This window comes from Schistocerca piceifrons, chromosome X, assembly GCF_021461385.2.
Source record: "Schistocerca piceifrons isolate TAMUIC-IGC-003096 chromosome X, iqSchPice1.1, whole genome shotgun sequence".
Classification (NCBI taxonomy): domain Eukaryota; kingdom Metazoa; phylum Arthropoda; class Insecta; order Orthoptera; family Acrididae; genus Schistocerca; species Schistocerca piceifrons.
This window is the reverse complement of record NC_060149.1, coordinates 317,667,998-317,687,892: the sequence shown is the minus strand read 5'-3', so window position 1 is coordinate 317,687,892 and position 19,895 is coordinate 317,667,998. Positions and strand designations below refer to the sequence as shown.

At 43.9% G+C, this 19,895-nt stretch overlaps 1 protein-coding gene across 1 annotated transcript in view; it reads right to left on the bottom strand.

Moving 5' to 3' along the window:
* LOC124723034 (glutamate decarboxylase) overlaps positions 1 to 19,895 on the bottom strand; it is a 249,638-nt gene that overhangs the window by 25,904 nt on the left and 203,839 nt on the right. Inside the window, exon 7 of the mRNA XM_047248210.1 lies at positions 17,926 to 17,993. Coding sequence (XP_047104166.1) covers positions 17,926 to 17,993 — 68 coding nt within the window. The remainder of the gene's footprint in view (positions 1 to 17,925; positions 17,994 to 19,895) is intronic.

Here is a 19,895-nt window from a genome sequence, read left to right as displayed (position 1 = left end):
GGGATGGGAAAGAAAAAGTGCGAAGAAGAAAACGCAGAAACGTAGAGAAGTTCCTCGTCGTTATTAACCTGACAGTTCCGACCAAAAGAAAAATAAGAATCGAGGAGCAACTTTCTTAGGTAGGTAGGCGAATGTTATTTTTTGCATTATTATGATATAAATGCGCAAATTCTTAACGCTAGACAGACAGAGGAAAAAAAACTATGGCTTCGTAAGGTGTTAACGTATGTCACTCATTTATCTTATTGTTCAAAGTGTAAGCTTATTCATGTAAATTGTTTTTCGTATGCTATGCAATTCGTAGTGTGTGTGTTGAGCAAGTTACAAGAAGAAAGGCAAAAATGAGATGATTAATTCTGTTCTCATTTCCAATGCCTACATCACATTGGAGGTGAGTGATTCTATTCTCATTTCCAACATCGGCATCATATTGCGAAATATCACACTTGCGCAGAAGATAATGATTTTAAGGTCACAAACGGAAGTTAGTCATCCTCTGTCATAACTGAATCATCTGTAAAGTTTCTTGATGTATTGACTGATGCTAGACGCATTTCCATGTGCTTAGTTTAGCTTGGTAAAGTTCAGTCTAATGTTAAGATATCCGATTCGCTCCAGCTGAGATAGATCACAGTGATCACTAGATACATTGCCGATTCTTTTGGTCTTGTGACCACATTTCAATGCCTAAGCTCGATATTCGGCTCTCGTATTAGTAAGTAATTAATTATTCAATCACATTGCTATTTCTACTGCTTTAATTTCTAGAAAAAAAAGCAATGGTTGCTGATACTTCATTGTCTTTAAGCGTACGTAAAATAAACAGTACTAATATGTAATTCTGTCCATAGCTGTACAATGTTCTACTTTTATTTATGGTTGAAAGTCACTTGTTTTAAATGACACACGTCTTTTTTATATAGACTGAAACTATTGGTGTGTGTGTGTGACTAGTTCATGAAGGACTATCTTGGCCTGTGGGTAGTGTAGAGCAGGAGCTAAGCCCTTGTAAAAATAACTAGACATTCCTAAAGAGCTACAGACACTGGATATTTTGAACCTTCGACTGGACGCCATTGTGGTTATAAGAGTCTGGAAAGCTGCAGTGCATTGTGGCTTGGGTTCCAAAATTATATAGTTATTGGTACATACATACAGTATTTGTTAGTCATAACTCTACTGTCTACGTATTCCAGTGTACGTGGCGAAAAAATGTGATGAGTTGTGAGGCGTTTAATCGCACGTACAAATTCGAGAAAAGAGAGCTATATTACTTTTCACAGACACGTGGATATGTTATATATTTTATATTAGTGACTTTCAGTCATGACACTTATATTTTCAGGAGGGATTCATCGCCGATTTAATATTTTTAACAGTAGCTGCTATTTTTGACAGTACTGGTATATGTGAGGTCTAAACGTTTCATTCTGTGGCGCTGTAAAACAGTACATACGTTGACAAGAACACTACAGAATCAGGTATCAGGATTCAACCCTCATAATGTGTCTGACACGAAACGGTAATAACATAATGTACCATATGCCGGAAAAATCATGTAACGCGAAGTACATTTTACTTCAAAAATTTAGAGCAGTAAACAACGAAATGCTACAATTCGCTCTCGTGATAACGACATAGGTACATTTCTGTGAACAAACAGTTATGGTAAACTGATTGTACTAGGATACGCAAAAAAAGTCGGTTGCCATTCGTTCATATATTAAATTGCTGTCTTGTAGTTGCATACTTAAATGAGACCTCAGTATTGTGACATAACCCAAAGAAAGGTTTGTTGTAACCAGAGGCGCGTAAATTTACCACCACAGTGGGCACTAAGGTTTTTATCAAACTGGCCATTTTTTACAGTAGACCACTTACGAGACTGTGGGGCCTTGAGGTAGAGGCAGTTCAGAGTGAACCATAAGAAAATGAAAAACAATACTTAGTGAAATTCACAGCAAGTGTAAATGATTCTCATTCAGAGAGGATCACATTTGTTAAAGGACGTTCTAAGCATGATGGGCCATTCCCAAAACAGCACGGCAGGTGCTTTTCTAGCCGTTACTATGATATTGTAGTGAAATCCGCTCTTAATCTTAACAGAAATGGTTGATTATATTCAGGAAATCGTGACTACGCTACTGTCAAATTTTATGTTTGTTCCCTGAAAAGGGTGCTGTTGCATCTCAGAGGACTGTGGAAGTTAGCGAGTAACTGACTGGAAACATTTGTTTGAAAGGTTAAAGGAATGGCTATTCACAGTCACACACATTTCTACGATATATACGAATACTGAGAATGGTGCAGAGCAGGTTATAAAATATTGCAAAAAATTTGAGAGAAGAGTGCTATTTTTGGCGAGTAGTTTTTGCAGAAGTAATACTGTGCCATAAACATTTCCACCATGTAATCCTTTTTGGAGTACATACAGTCATCATGGCGAAACTACGTGTTGCACGCTACTAAGGAAGCTCACTGGACAAAATGTTAGTTATCCCTCTAAAGGAGCACACCGATCGCTTTGGAGCGCTGTAAATTCTGCAGAACTTGCATCAGTCGGCCATGCGCCCCCCATTGTCGACGTGAGTAATAATGGCAGTAAGCTGGTGTTTATATGCCGGTCGGTTGTACGGAATCAGCGCAGAACGATGAATTGACGTGGAGACTTGGCAGAAATGCAAAAATGAGCTACTGTATATGGACATACCATAGCCACACTGCGAATGAAAATACACGATTTGTCGGTGTTTCTTTGAGGATAGTACAACCTGTTACAAGGAATGGTGTGCCACTCGTAGGCATTTAACACGACTAAGAACAATGGCCATAAAAAGATCCTAGTCGATAAGGTTCGGAGACGAGCGTCACGTTTCAAACCCGACAGGAATTTCTGCTGATAGTGGATGCAAGTCCACTTCAACCAGTTTCAGAGCGAACAGTGTGAAGGGAGCTCCATGAATTGGCCATACGGAGTCAGATACCTTGTAAAAGGCTGTTGGTTACAACGGCACATAAAGATGCACGTTTTCAATGGGCCAGACAACGCAGAAAAGGGACAATAGCTAAGTGGTCTGACGAGTGGCAATGGCCTCTTGAAAGGCGTCGAGAACACCGACAGCACAATGAAGCGTTTAACCAGCAATCTGTGAGGCGTGTAGTTCAGCCCGGAGGTTGTTCTGTGATATTTTGGGGGTGTTTTCGTGTCATGATTTTGCCATTCTCATTCAAAATACTGTGAACATGGACCAGGATCGACATCAACATCTACATACATACTCCGAAATCCACCATACGGTGCATGGCGGAGGGTACCTCGTACCACAACTAGCATCTTCTCTCCCTGTTCCACTCCCAAACAGAACGAGGGAAAAATGGCTGCCTATATGCCTCTGTACGAGCCCTAATCTCTCTTATCTTATCTTTGTGGTCTTTCCGCGAAATGTAAGTTGACGGCAGTAAAATTGTACTGCAGTCAGCATATCATCTTTCTCGATGACCAAGTGTTGCCCTTTTTTCTACACATTCGTGATGATAATGCAGTGGACACACCCAGCTGTTAAGGTGACAATAACTGTGTTCACAGGGCTATATGGATAGGTTCCTAGCGCCTCGACTGGCCCACTAAATCACCCGATTTTTATCCAACAGAAAATTTTAGGTCTGTTTGGAATAACAGGTGAAATTTAGCGCGCAACATCCCCGCAGTATGGTAGCGACATGAGATTTCAACATCAATGAGTGGCATCAGCTGTGTACGGCATATATGAAATAAAAGAAAAACTTGTGTACTCCCTTCCTCGCCGAGTTGATAACTCTATTAAAGTTATCGGACATGTTATACGGTATTAGCGTGATGTATCTATGAGGTGTGTGTGGTGTGGCTGTTTCTCATACAGTTGACAGTGAGAGTATTTATCAAGTTGTGGGATAACGAACAGAGACTGTATTCGGTACACAACTCTGCGCCGGCTGATGCCGGAAATGTAACATCTAGGTAATACGCCAAAGTGAATCGTTCATGTGGAAAATGAGACGCGACTGCATCAAATAAGTACGTGGAAAGTAGCCAATAGTATGCTAGTTTTCGGCAAATTGGAGGACGATGAGGGCCGGAAGTGTGCGTATACGTGTCGGCACGAGTTAAGTGCAGGGGCCACGAGGGTGCGGCCGTGATTCTGACGGAGGGTCGGCGCGCAGCCCTACCCTCGCTCTCCCGTTTCATTCAGCGCCAGTGAAGTGTAACCGCGGATTACAATAATGGAACAGGGTCGCAGGCCGCCGGCCGCCGGCTGCTGCACTAATTGCGTATGGGGCTAATTACACACTCATTTATCAACAGCAGTCACCCGCAGCCGCGGGCACTTCTCACCATCTCGGCTTCTTTCTCCTCATTAATAATTAAACGATGCTACTGCAGACTCACAATAAAATCCTCGTTGTAGTACACTCAAAGTAGAGGTACGCATAAGTGAAAATGCGTTAGTTAATATTCTCTAGCTGACGTTAAAACGTTAGATGAAATACACTACTGGCCATTAAAATTGCTACACCACGAAGATGACGTGCTACAAACGCGAAATTTAACCGACACAAGGTTGGCGCTGGTGGCGACACCTACAACGTGCTGACATGAGGAAAGTTTCCAACCGATTTCTCATACACAAACAGCAGTTGACCGGCGTTGCCTGGTGAAACGTTGTTGTGATGCCTCGTGTAAGGAGGAAAAATGCGTACCATCACGTTTCCGACTTTGATAGAGGTCGGATTGTAGCCTATCGCGGTTGCGGTTTATCGTATCGCGACATTGCTGCTAGCGTTGGTCGACATCCAATGACTGTTAGCAGAATATGGAATCGAGGGGTTCAGGAGGGTAATACGGAACGCCGTGCTGGATCCCAACGGCCTCGTATCACTAGCAGTCGAGATGACAGGCATCTTATCCAAATGACTGTAACGGATCGTGCAGCCACGTCTCGATCCCTGAGTCAACAAATGGGAACGTTTGCAACGACCATCTCCACGAACAGTTCGACGACGTTTGCAGCAGCATGGACTATCAGCTCGGAGACCATGGCTGCTGTTACCCTTGACGCTGCATCACAGACAGGAGCGCCTGCGATGGTGTACTCAACGACGACCCTGGATGTACGAATGGCAAAACGTCATTTTTTCGGATGAATCCAGGTTCTGTTTACAGATTCATGATGGTTCCATCCGTGTTTAGCGACATCGCGGTGAACGCACACTGGAAGCGTGTATTCGTCATTGCCGTACTGGCGTATCACCCGACGTGATGGCCATTGGCTACACGTGTCGGTCACCTCTTGTTCGCAGTGACGGCACTTTGAACAGTGGATGTTACGTTTCAGATGTGTTACGACCCGTGGCTCTACCCTTCATTCGATCCCAGCGAAACCCTACATTTCAGCAGGATAATGCACGAAAGAATGTTGCAGGTCCCGTACGGGCCTTTCTGGATACAGAAAATGTTTGACTGCTGCCCTGGCCAGCACATTCTCCAGATCTCTCACCAGTTGAAAACGTCTGGGCAATGGTGGCCGAGCAACTGGCTCGTCACAATACGCCAGTCACTACTCTAAATGAACTGTTGTAACGTGTTGACGCTGCATGGACAGCTGTACCTGTACACGCCATCCAAGCTCTGTTTGACTCAATGCCCGGGCGTATCAAGGCCGTTATTACGGCCAGAGGTGGTTATTCTGGGTACTGATTTTTCAGGATCTATGCACCCAAATTGCGTGAAAATCTAATCACATATCAGTTCTAGTATAATATATTTGTCCAATGAATACCCGTTTATCATCTGCATTTCTTCTCGATGTGGCAATTTTAATGGCCAGTAGTGTAATAAAATACAAATCCTTCGTGCATTCCTTCGGAATCTCTGGTGAAATCCTTACACTGAATAAATTTGCCACTTTCTAAATAAATACAGCTTTATATTAAGAAATAGTTCCACTGTTTGTCACTGTTTGTCTTCGAAATTAAAAGGACAACTTATTGTTATGCGTCTGTACAATTTTTCCTTGTACGCTTTCTGGTCTGCGGCCTTCACTTAAGACACATTAAAGCACAAAAATTATCCTAGTGGTGTGTGACTCCCTCTAAACTTTACGTTACAAACTTCACATTATAAACTCAGTGACAGGAGGACTTTAAAATAAACTTACGAAACTTTCTTAGCATCTTTGACTACTTTTTCTGTAAGATCTGTAGTTTGCTCATTGGATCGGTAAAACACGAAAAAAATATGAATTACAAAATCTCGGCCGTAATAAAAACCTTAACGTAACCTACATTACGTACTGACTACTGGGGAGGAAACACTTGAATAGAAATATAACTACAAAACAACATTCATTCACTTTTAGTTAACTGGAATCCGAACTCAATTAGCAAACTATAATACAGTTTCCGCCTCGCTTACTAAGGCTACCGCACCACTGGACACGTATGGAAGGTGTTCCAAAAATCAACTGCAAAACTTCAGCAATTGATTCCTCAATAACAAGAAGAAAGGAAGTCTACTAAACATGGGCTTTAAAGTGCATACCTTAAGAGCTATGAGCACTTCTTCATTTTCCATGTTGTAAAACACATCTCCTCTACTGCAAGCTTTTTTTTGGGATGGGACAGTATGGACCAAACCAAGAAATGATTTCCAGTGAACATGTGTACTAAAATGCACACTGGAAGGCCCATGAGCGCTTACTCATCTTCACTACTGTGAAACATGTCTCTTCTCCTGAACAAGTGTTCATAGCTCTTAAGGTATGCATTTTAGAGCACATGTTTACTGGACTTTTCTTCTTGTTTTACTCCATACTATCTCTACCCAGAATATGGAAGGCAAAGACCATGCAGTAGGACAGATGTGTTTTACAGTATCGTGGATGAAAAAGTGCTCCTACCATGTCCAGTCCGCTATCCAAAAATATGCTACTCATTTCTAATTCATTACGCCAGAATGGCTGAGTATCCACAGTCCTCCAATACAGATGAAATGGTTCACCTTCTTACTTTGTGTCGGCCGGATGGCTGCTTGTGGGGCCGTCCTGCACTGGTTCAGCGCTTATTCCACACCATCTAATTTTTCTTGCCACTACCGATCACTAAATGCCACTGCCACCTTCCATCTCAAGTCCAAGTCTCCCTCGCGTCACCTGCTACTTTTTACCTCTTCCTCCAACCACCCACCACTTCTCACTCCCAACATACAACCAGCCGAATGGCTGCCTTGGAATTATTGTTAATCTTCTAGGGCTGGTGTTTATGTTAGCCTTCTCTGTAAATCTTTGATAGCACCATCCTGGTGCCGCACCCCACCCATGCCCTTGTTCTGTTTCTCCCAACTGTGAGTCTTTCGCAACTGTGGGAAACTTCACATTCTATGGCAAGCATGTTATTCAGGCTACATGTTATCGTGGTAAAGCTTCTAGGACTCGTTAAGCCGCTACACTTGGTTGGTTGCAACAACTGGACATCTGCTAGCCCAGTTTTTCTGGGAATTCCTAAGGAAATTCTCTTAACGGAAGACATCTGCAGAAAATAACCACGCTACCTAATTTCCAATACTCGCCGATCAGTCATTTTGGAATTCTCGAGGCAACAGTTGTTTCATCTCCCGTAATAGTAAAAATACTACGTCTTATTTCTAGATTTCTGGACATCGCTGACACTCGTTGATTGTCATATCACAGCCATAGTGAAACTGAAATAAACATTGCGCTCTGCAAAAGACTTTGCAATTCAGCCACGAGACTGATTATAATTCGGCCGCAGAGTCGGCCTCATAAGCAAGATACACGAGGTATTGGTTGATGTCGACTATAATACCTCAGTTAATATAAGGCTCTTAGTTTGTTAACGATTTACAATATTTTATTTCCTAATGGGTAGTACAGTATTCGTTAATTGGCAAAACGACGTGTCTAAATTGGAAGTAATAAATGAATTTAAAAGAAACAAGGGCATGTTTACAGCCATGTTAGAAAGCGGTCGATGTGATGTTCTTGTTTATATGTCTATTAAATTGAGCTAGAATAAAGTATGTATCAGAAAATTCATTGTTATAAAGAAAGATATGTTCATTCTTCGCGAGCTTTAACCCAATACAGTGTCGCGCTCGAAGTAGTGTCTACTTGACTACGAAACCGAAACTCGACTTTTCAGTCCTGTTTACGTTTATGAGTGCAATGACATTTAGACATTTACTATGTGAAGGTGACTGGGCTTTGATCATAGTACGATGAATGCATAATCAGGTAGACGCTTTAATTTATATAATACTGTTTCACCGCAACCGCAAATTAGGAGTAAGATATTTTTCCTTGTGTCTCGGGGGTGAAAAGGGTAAGGTGATGATTTGGATATAGTGGGAGAAGGAATCCACCGTGGCGTTTCCAAATGAACCTTTTCGCACCCCTTAACTGATTCAGGGGTGCAACGGAAAACCCAAATTAGGATCGTTGTACCGAAATTTGAAACCTGTTCCTCCCGAATATGAGTCTAATTTCTTAAGAATTGAGCAATCCCTCTCGGTCGTGAATAAAGCTACTATCAAAGCTCGTATTAATAATTTATACTTAAGAAAATTTACTTGCAGTTGCTACTAAGGTAAAATAAACACTATAATGAGATACGAAACTGTGACTAGCCATGTGACTTTCGTATTTTGGAAAATTTCGTCCTTTTTCTAAGGTGGTCCCAAATATAGAATTCTGCGGAATACTTGTTGACTCATAACATGTATTTATCACCTGATTTCATACGGTTCAAGTAACATAATTAGTGTTCATGGCCAACCACAGTAGAGACGAAGAAAATTCGAGGAGCGTGACAGCTGTAACATCATAGATTAAGGGTCGACCTGCGACAGCAATCGCACAACTTGCGTACGGGCCGCGAGGTGCCGCCACGAGCGCAACCGTATATAACAATATACACTCCTGGAAATGGAAAAAAGAACACATTGACACCGGTGTGTCAGACCCACCATAATTGCTCCGGACACTGCGAGAGGGCTGTACAAGCAATGATCACACGCACGGCACAGCGGACACACCAGGAACCGCGGTGTTGGCCGTCGAATGGCGCTAGCTGCGCAGCATTTGTGCACCGCCGCCGTCAGTGTCAGCCAGTTTGCCGTGGCATACGGAGCTCCATCGCAGTCTTTAACACTGGTAGCATGCCGCGACAGCGTGGACGTGAACCGTATGTGCAGTTGACGGACTTTGAGCGAGGGCGTATAGTGGGCATGCGGGAGGCCGGGTGGACGTACCGCCGAATTGCTCAACACGTGGGGCGTGAGGTCTCCACAGTACATCGATGTTGTCGCCAGTGGTCGGCGGAAGGTGCACGTGCCCGTCGACCTGGGACCGGACAGCAGCGACGCACGGATGCACGCCAAGACTGTAGGATCCTACGCAGTGCCGTAGGGGACCGCACCGCCACTTCCCAGCAAATTAGGGACACTGTTGCTCCTGGGGTATCGGCGAGGACCATTCGCAACCGTCTGCATGAAGCTGGGCTACGGTCCCGCACACCGTTAGGCCGTCTTCCGCTCACGCCCCAACATCGTGCAGCCCGCCTCCAGTGGTGTCGCGACAGGCGTGAATGGAGGGACGAATGGAGACGTGTCGTCTTCAGCGATGAGAGTCGCTTCTGCCTTGGTGCCAATGATGGTCGTATGCGTGTTTGGCGCCGTGCAGGTGAGCGCCACAATCAGGACTGCATACGACCGAGGCACACAGGGCCAACACTCGGCATCATGGTGTGGGGAGCGATCTCCTACACTGGCCGTTCACCACTGGTGATCGTTGAGGGGACACTGAATAGTGCACGGTACATCCAAACCGTCATCGAACCCATCGTTCTACCATTCCTAGACCGGCAAGGGAACTTGCTGTTCCAACAGGACAATGCACGTCCGCATGTATCCCGTGCCACCCAACGTGCTCTAGAAGGTGTAAGTCAACTACCCTGGCCAGCAGGATCTCCGGATCTGTCCCCCATTGAGCATGTTTGGGACTGGATGAAGTGTCGTCTCACGCGGTCTGCACGTCCAGCACGAACGCTGGTCCAACTGAGGCGCCAGGTGGAAATGGCATGGCAAGCCGTTCCACAGGACTACATCCAGCATCTCTACGATCGTCTCCATGGGAGAATAGCAGCCTCCATTGCTGCGAAAGGTGGATATACACTGTACTAGTGCCGACATTGTGCATGCTCTGTTGCCTGTGTCTATGTGCCTGTGGTTCTGTCAGTGTGATCATGTGATGTATCTGACCCCAGGAATGTGTCAATAAAGTTTCCCCTTCCTGGGACAATGAATTCACGGTGTTCTTATTTCAATTTCCAGGAGTGTAAGTGCCGACGGAGTTCGGCCAGCTCTCATTTTGTTGGCATCTCATTTTTGCCTATTCTCTTATTTGCTTAGCTCTTATTCGTTTATGGCTCATGTTATTGTGCTCTCTTTCAGCCATTCTGATTGTTTTGATTTACTCCCAGTTAAGAAGTGCTCATTTTGGCATTTCACTTTTGCATATTCTCATTTTGCTAATAATATGCTCCTTAGCTTTTTACAGTTGAATAGATTAATATAGTGACATGTACTGTTTGTTCATTTCAGCCTGTTCACGTTTTGATGTTCTTTAAATACTGTAATAATTATCGGAAGCATTTCTTCCCTTAAACTTGTGTAAAGTATTCTCAATGTAGGATTTGTTCTGTGACACAGGTGTAAGGTTTTGAATATAAATTATATACGAGACTGTGCTTTAAAAGGAATTTATTTTTTCAGATTGTACTACGTCAGACGACAATTTTGTGAAATGAGGGAGAAATTTGAGGGGCGAACACATGGAAATAGTCTTAAGTGATCCCCTTCAAAAATAAAAATTTGTGTGACACTGAAAGACGTGACACTGTAGGCACCGAAAATCTATACATATAAAATTATACGTCACACAGCCTGTCGCTATATGCTGCCATGGAAGGTTTCGCAGAGTTTGACAATATTTATAGCACTTCAGTAGCCCTCCTTTTTCGTGAAATTTTGACTGACAATGAAAAGGACTCAACGTGTGATGTTCGGGACGTTCATTAGTTTTCTTCTGTACATACGGTATATAGCCAGAGGGATTAAGCTGGTAAGGCAGAGAGACGGCTTATCGCAGCTGGGCGAGCAGTCGGCAGCTGGCGGCGACGCGTGTCGCGCCCCTCTAATTGAATTTTAATGCCGCCGTTAATCACAGGCTGCGGGTGCCGCCCTCATTGCCAGCTACGCTGATTCACAGACCCAGCCCGCACCTGAGCGCGCGTTCTCTGCCCATCACGAGCGCAGTCTCCGAATCACGTGGTCCCTACGTTCAAAGGGCGCTAGGTTAATGCTTCACGTGCCGACAGTGCAGCGGTAGCTCACTTTTTTGTATAGGCTCTGGTCGTCTTCAAACAAAAACTATCTGAGCGTTAACTTATAGCTCTTCTGATAAATATCACAAAGACTAGATCATGTTGGCTGGACGTTCATTGGAATCTCGCTAGTCTTGAATACGAGTGTCTGATACTCAGTAAATTAAGGGGACGTTTACTATCTTTGGCCCCAAAAAAGAATGTTCTTTGAGAATTTTTTTTCTCGGGATGTGTTATTGATACCAATTTCAAATTCGGTCAAAATGTTTATTGATATTTCCTCTAAAAACTGGAAATTTTTCGATTGGAAATGTCGAAGAGCAAAGGCGGAAATGCCGTCGGAACCAAACAAAATTTCGATGTAGACCTCCACGCGCGGTATGTCACAGGTCAGCCGGCTCGTCTGAAATCGAAATTGAGCTGACGTAGGTGAAGTATATAAGATTCTTTAGGAGTTGTACCTCGCTTAAGTTATTTGGACCATAGTAAACAAAATGGCGACCATTTGAAAAAAATAGCGTTTTTTCATCGATTTTTCGACTTCGTCGGCCAAGCAAAAATATTTATACTTGATGGATAGGAATAAAAGTGGTACAACTCCTAGACAACTTAGTTAGCTTCCTCGGAAACAAAGAATCATGCCAATCGGTTCAGTAGATTGGGAGTTACCATACCACGCGATAAAAAAAGTCATTTCGAGAGAAACGCGTTTGAAGTTTTGACTACATATAAATGCAATATTATGCAACTTACGTTCTATCTGCTATTCCGGGCCCATAAACTAGTCCTTCCTCTTCCTCATAGAGGGCGTTATGTTCGATCTGATCCATTATGCGCTGCTCCAGAGCCGCTCGTACGGCCGGTGACAAGCGGTTTTCGGCCGCTTGAATCAGGTGGTCGTCCGAATGCTTGGCGAACTGCGTCGGATATAGTCCCAGGGTGACGTCCATTGTTGTCACGGTCTTCAGAATTGCTGAATACCCTGCCTTGGGTCTGCTCACTGCCAGGAAAGTCGCAATCTCCACAGTCTTCGCACCAGAATGCAAATGCTTGGGAGATAACTTCCAAACACACGCTTTCAAACTTTCATTTGAATTTTGTGTGTTTCGTCCCAAGCACCGGTACAATAGCTCTTCTTACGAAAGGGCCTCGTATATCGGATGAATGACATTTTGAACTTCTTTGGAGAGCGGCTGGTCGTGTTGATATTCGTCCAGATGTCCGGTAGCCTCTACAATGCGCCACTTGCACCAAGTAGTTTCCCCAGCCGGACAATTTTGGTGCTGTGGGTGGTCATCCGTCAAACACTTGTGGAAATACGTTGCCCAAATTGCCTTCTTCATCTGTTACACCGAAATGGAATGACCTCGCATTGCCAAGCCGCAGTACGTCGTAAGCTACTTGATCACTTTATCAGTTTTAGTCATGGGCAAGCACATAGAATAATTTTTAGCGGCTGCAAAGTGGAAATTCCCGAAAAAAACCGGTCCGTGAAAAAGGCCGATTTCGGGCAGGTGCATTTTTTGTTCAACCGCGAATAACAAACATTTCCGTTCCGTATTCGGAAAAACCGTTTCAGAGGTGGATTCTAAACACTTTTACGGATCCAAAAATGCAGTTTAAAAAAATCGATTTTTTGAACCAAAAGATAGTAAACCTCCCCTTAAGGAGGTAGACCTAGTAGTTACCTTTCTGTGTAATGCCCGATCTAGGTTCTAACTATGGTGAAAATTGTAACTAACTACCCGGAAACACCTTGTAGGTCAAGCCTTGTCAAACATGATCGTTTCAGTGGTGCAGGTTCTATGATGTGGGGAGGCATAATGTTGCACGGGCGTACTGACTTCCCAATCTTCGAACACGGCACATTCACCGCTCAACGTTATTGTGACACTGTATTCATTCCCTATATGCGCCTTTTTTTGTGGTAAGGTCTTATGGGACCAAACTGCAGACGTCATCGGTCCCTAAGCTTACACACTACTTAATCTAACTTAAACTAACTTAAACTAACTTAGCGAAGGACGACACACACACCCATGCCCGAGGGAGGACTCGAACCTCCGATGGGGGAAGCCGCGCGGACCGTGACAAGACGCCTGAGACCGCTCGGCTACCACGCGCGGCCCCTATATACGGGTTTTCAGGGATACATACGGTGCTGACTTCATTTTAATGGACGACAGTTTGCGATCGCATCAAAAATCTTTGAATAAAAGTGTCATTTCTGTTTATCTTCTTGCGTATTTCTTCCAGTTATCTTCTGTACTTTACCATAACAAGTCTTTCTATGTTTGGTAACAGTTTCGTAGGGCTAAATAAATTGGCAGTGACATATCATGCGAACGTTACTTTCGTCCTTATGTTTTGCACGCTAGTATATGTATCGGGTTTTCGTCCATATATACTACTGGCCAATAAAATTGCAACAGCGCGAAAACGCCATGGAAAATACGTCAAATTGGGATGAAGCGTACTAAATTCTTGCATATGCAAATAATTACTAGTTCCGCGCCGCCGCCTCGTGTAAGAAGGAAAGGCGTCTACCAGCTCGTGTTGGGTTTCGACAGTGACAAAGCCGTGAGGCATCAATCTCGCCATTTTTTGTTCCCCAATATCAATGTTCGCATTGGTCAGGATCTCATGAATGTCATGAGAATACGGAAACGATATGTTTAGGAGGGCCATACTACACGCCACGCAGGATTTAAGCGACCACACACGACTAGCGCAGTCCGCAGCTCGTGGTCGTGCGGTAGCGTTCTCGCTTCCCACGCCCGGGTTCCCGGGTTCGATTCCCGGCGGGGTCAGGAATTTTCTCTGCCTCGTGATGACTGGGTGTTATGTGACGTCCTTAGGTTAGTTAGGTTTAAGTAGTTCTAAGTTCTAGTGGACTGATGACCATAGATGTTAAGTCCCATAGTGCTCAGAGCCATTTGAACGACTAGCGCACGAGAGGACGCACCTACCGTTTTGGCCACACAGGATCCTACAGTCGTGTCATGTATACTGAGACAGTAAGTGGACTTGTTTGCAAACCACTATCCACATGGGCAGCGCGACAACATCTGCAGCACCATGGTCTATTAGCACGGCGAACACTGTTGCACTTCCCTCAATGTGGCAGTAGAGAGAGATGTGTCGACAGTGGTGCACCAACGACAACACTGGACACAGCAGTGGCACCATGCATCTTTTCACATGAGTCCCAATTCTGCACGCAGAATCACGATGGGTGTATCCGTGTGTGGAGGCTTGAAGGAGAACAAACGTAGCCAGGCTCCATTCGTAATCGTCGTACATGCCCAACACCTGGTGTAAAGGTATAAGAGTGTCAGTGGGCAGACAATAAGACCACCTGTAGTTCTCTCAGCTGGTAATTTGGACAGACGCTGTTACTTTCGAGGTCTCTGTGACGTTATCCTTTAACAGGGTAACTCAATACTATATGTGCCCATGCTGTCCTGATCTATCTCGATACAGAGGTTGTTTGACTATTGCACTGCCCAGCATGTTTTGTGAATCTCTCACTCACTGAAAACATATGGTCATAGGTGCCTAATTACTGACACACAAACATTTACCACCCGCTACGACTTATGAACTCAAACACAGAAATGAAGGAGCATGCAATGACGTATCCATATGTCATCCAAGCTCTGTGCGATACAATGGCCAACCGGGTTAGAGTCACTATTGCTGCCAGATGTGTCAGCTCTGCGTACTAGATTTTGCACCCAGTATATCCCCAAGTTACCTACAAATTTAACCATGTATTCTGTCTGTATATATTATAATATAATAACCATTATTTTACTACATTCTATCCTTCACGATGTTGCAGTTTTCGTGACCAACTGTGTATGTAAAACAAAGTTAAAAACTTGAAGCCGCCCACTATGGCCGAGCGATTCTAGGCGCTTCAGTCCGGAACCAGGATGCTGCTGCGGTCGCAGGTTCGAATCCTGCCTCGGGCATGGTTGTGTATGTTGTCCTTAGGTTAGTTAGATTTAAGCATTTCCAAGTCTAGGGGACTGATGACTTCAGATGTTAAGTCCCATAGTGCTTAGAGCCATTTGAGCCATTTTTAAAAAACTTGAAAATTAGAAACAAGAGTCAAACTTAGTGGATATCACACCTATGACACTATGGAGGATTTATTCAGCGCCTTCTAATAAAAAAATAGCTTATCAAAGTACTGTGAAGAAAAGCTATAGTTCAAAGTACAACTTAACCATCAATGCGCTGTTTTCAGATTTATACTTCTTCTACTAACTGAATTGTGCTGTTAAAAGAATTCCGTTAGAAGGAATCTATGGGTATTTTTTTTGGAAACTCCAGAGACCTGTGTCGAAATGCAAAAAAAAGTGAGATGAATGATGGAACTTCACTTGCCCGCGAAATGAAGAGGTCCCGAGTTCGGTTCTCAGTCCGGCACACGGTTTTAATCTGCCAGGAAGTTTCATATCAGCGCACACTCCGCTGCAGAGTGAAAATTTCATTCTGGAAACATCCCCCAGGCTGTGGCTAAGCCATGTCTCCGCAATTTCTTTTCTTCCAGGAGTGCTAGTTCTACAAGGTTCGCAGGTGAGCTTCTGTGAAGTTCGGAAGGTAGGAGACGAGATACTGGCAGAAGTAAAGCTGTGAGGACGGGGCGTGAGTCGTGCTTGGGTAGCTCAGACGGTAGAGCACTTGCCCGCGAAAGGCAAAGGTCCCGCGCTCGAGTCTCGGTCCTGCACACAGCTGTAATCTGCCAGGAAGTTTCATATCAGCTCACACTCTGCTGCAAAGTGAAGGAGACGAATGATGTTTGCCTGAACTATAGGGGGTGCACAAAAATATGGAAAAACCAAATGCCCACCACACTAGAATGCTCAATACTGTGTACGAAAAACGTTGGTATTCAGAGCAGCTTCCAGTCGTCTCGGAATGGATGAATAATGACACTGTATGATTTTCAAGGGGATCTTCTATCATTCCTCCTGCGAAATAGTGGCAAGTTCAGGTAACGAGGCTGGAAGTGGTTGGCGATCACGCAAACTTCTCTCCAAAGTAGACCACAAAGTCTCAATAATATTGAGATCTGATCACTGTGGTAAGCAGGGGAGATGCAAAAATCCATCCTCATGCCTACAAAACAAATCCTGCACGATGCGCTCTGTGTCAGCAGACGCCATGTCGTCTTGGAACACTGGGGAACAAACAGTGCACCATGGGATGGATCTGATTACAAAGAATAGTGACATACTCCTTGGTAGTAATGCGAGTTTGCAGAGTAACCATAGGACCCATGGAATACCACGACATGGCTGTCTAAATCAGCACCGAAGCGCCGCCATGTTTCACTCTTTGGTCGTAAACTCGGCCAGAAGCTGAAAACAGTGTGCAACAATACGGATCTGACCAAATTAAAATAAATGGCTCTGAGCACTATGCGACTTAACATCTGAGGTCATCAGTCCACTAGAACTTAGAACTACTTAAACCTAACTAACCTAAGGACATCAAACACATCCATGACCGAGGCAGGATTCGAACCTGCGACCGTAGCAGTCGCGCGGTTCCGGGCTGAAGCGCCTAGAATCGCTCGGCCACCGCGGCCGGCTGACGAAATTCCTTTCGTCCTTTGCTCCATAGTCCAGGTTTAAAGGCTTCGGCACCACGTTTTCTGTTACGAACATTTGCATCACTGACGAGTGGTTTTTGAATTTCAGTTTGTCCTGCAGTCCCCAGCTTAGAGAGCCCCCTTCGTATTGTTTTGATGCTGACAGAGTTCGCGACTGTGACATTCAATTCTGCAATAACTTTTACAGCTGTCTTCCTCTTAGTTTTTGTCACAATCCTCTTAAGTGACCTGTAAAATTCATTTAACACACACGTTCGTCTTCGTAGCGTCTTAGCGGATGATGTTTTTCCACTAAATCTGATGCGATGCCTCTTGGAATACCAAACTCATCGGCTACGGAGGTTATGGAACCACCTACCATACGAGACAAACAGTATGCCCAAGTTCGAATTCACTTAGCTCCGACATAATGCACTCACAACTACACAGAACATTGTTCTAACCACGACCGACGCTTGCAAGGCATAGAGGACATTGCGCAGTGGCCGTTCGTGGCCAAATACAATAGCGCAATCTATAGGCTTGGCTAGTATCTACATTTATGTTCAAGCATGCATTTATCGCGGTGTTGCCACATATATATGGTCGATTATCAGTGATGCCACGGAAACACAAGTATACCTGCATTAAACTAAATAATCTGCGCGTCATGAACACTTCATTTCGATAGTATTAGAGATATTTACGTCAGTCGGCAGCTTAGGTTAAACGTGAGCGTCATTGTGATTTTTTTTTCAAAGTATTAAATGTATTTACGCCTATTGACAATTTAGGACATCCGTATTCCAGCTGAGATCCTTATCGAAGAGTGAATAGTAATTTAATGGGGCAATATTCTATAAGCTGCTAATATGAGCACTCACCGCTCGACACCTGTGAATCTCGGATGGCGGTATTTTCTAGACATCAGCAAGCCTCCTCCCCACGCCGCCTGCAAAAAAAGAAAAAAATAACGATGAAGCTGGTGTGTTTTAATGAAACATAGCACGCACATCTTCTATAACAATGCAAAATAATCTGCTGAAACAGTGACATTATCTTGTTGATCGTTAGCATTTTTATGGGAGAAAAATCTAAAAGTACATCTGTTTTTACACTAATAGTTGATTTAGACTACTGACAGAGATAATAAAGTGCTTCTAGCCAGTCTGCATCCAGAAATAATATTTGTTTTACATTTTACCTGTTGATGTACATGTAGGATTAAGTGTACAAATTGTCGTAGAACATGATGCTCACTAACATACATACTGTTTAACTCATGGTCTGACCCATACCTTCAAATATCTAACAACTAATGCTTTTAAGAATGTTAATACTTATAATGCAAGTATGTTAATGTAATCTGGAACTTTGGCCAAACGCATAAATTTTTTTGAGTCTTTCAATTGATTACCGTTGTCTCTGCTTTGCAGGAGTTGATGTGACCTATTGTAGCAGTTGATAATTTTTCTCATCGACATGAAAAAGCAAGCTGGATAGCATAAAATGCTCATAAATGTGGAAAAAGACATACTATACAGCAGATTTGCAGTATTAGTTAATGTTCTATTGTTATGTAGTAGTGGAAAACGGCAGTCAGTTTTAATTTATCTTAAACATTAACTCCGGGTATTAACTGTTCTGGCGTAACAACAAGCGCCGTAATAAAGATGAAGAATGGAAGACCAGAGAAGGCGGTGAAACGACGTCGGCCAATGGTGTGCGGAATAGGACCGCACCACGACGGGAGCGCCCTCGAACCGAAGTGAATTTAAGTGCCGCTCCTGTTCAGCATCAGACTCCTGTACTGCCCCCTGCTCCGTTAGATGCCACACAGCTAACGCAAATGTCTCTGTTTCAGACGCAGCAGATTTCTGCACTACTCAACACGGTGCAGCAGCTACTGGCCAATGCTACGCACCCAACAAAACAAGCACCGCCTACTACGGCTGCTATACCACCTTTTCGACAGTTTTGTGACCAATAAGAGGAACGGCTGGAGTGATTAGGACAGTTCGAGTCACATTTGCTAGCTCACAAAATGCAAAGTACTGTGAAACTTTCTTATCTGTTGTCCACAGTAGGCAGTGCAGTGTTAAGATTAATTCGAAAACTCTTTCCTAACACCACTTGCGTATGACAGTGTTATAGACTTACTAACAAACTATTATAACCAACAAGTGTATGTGGTAGCAGCTAGGTATCAATTCTTCAATTGCAAAAAACGGTCAGAACACACTTATCGTGAGTGGATAGCATATTTGCAAGGTATGACAGGGAAATGCAAATTCAAATGTGCTTGTGGTGCTTTATATTCAGATGTTACATTGCGTGATGCGATCGTGTACAATGTACCTGATGTCAAAGTCAGAGAACAAATTTTGAAACAGTCCGATCCATCATTTCAATAAGTAGTGCGAATCTCAGATCAGTACGATTCTGGTGTCTTGTCGGCTCATACATTTGAGCAGCCAGCTATTTTTGGTCCCTTAGTTGCGATGGCCTCATTCTGCAGCGGCAGCGTGCGCTAGCCACGCCAAGTAAACAACCTTCCACGACGTACAAGCAGTTCGCTAAACAGGCAGCTACACAGGCGAACAGAATTAAGCCTCGGCACAAACGCCACGAATGCCCTCCCGACAAGCTCAGTGTTACACTTGTGGCAGGAAAAGACACGTGCATTCTGTATATTTGCAACGGGACACACATAAGAATTTGGCCCACTCATAAAAATCTCGTCACAAGGCCCATGTCATTAACGCAGTATATTCCAAGTCTGCACCTAGCAAGCGTGCCGTTTCGTCAGTGATACGTCAGTCAAAGAAACCTTTTTTTTCATTTCCTTATTTGT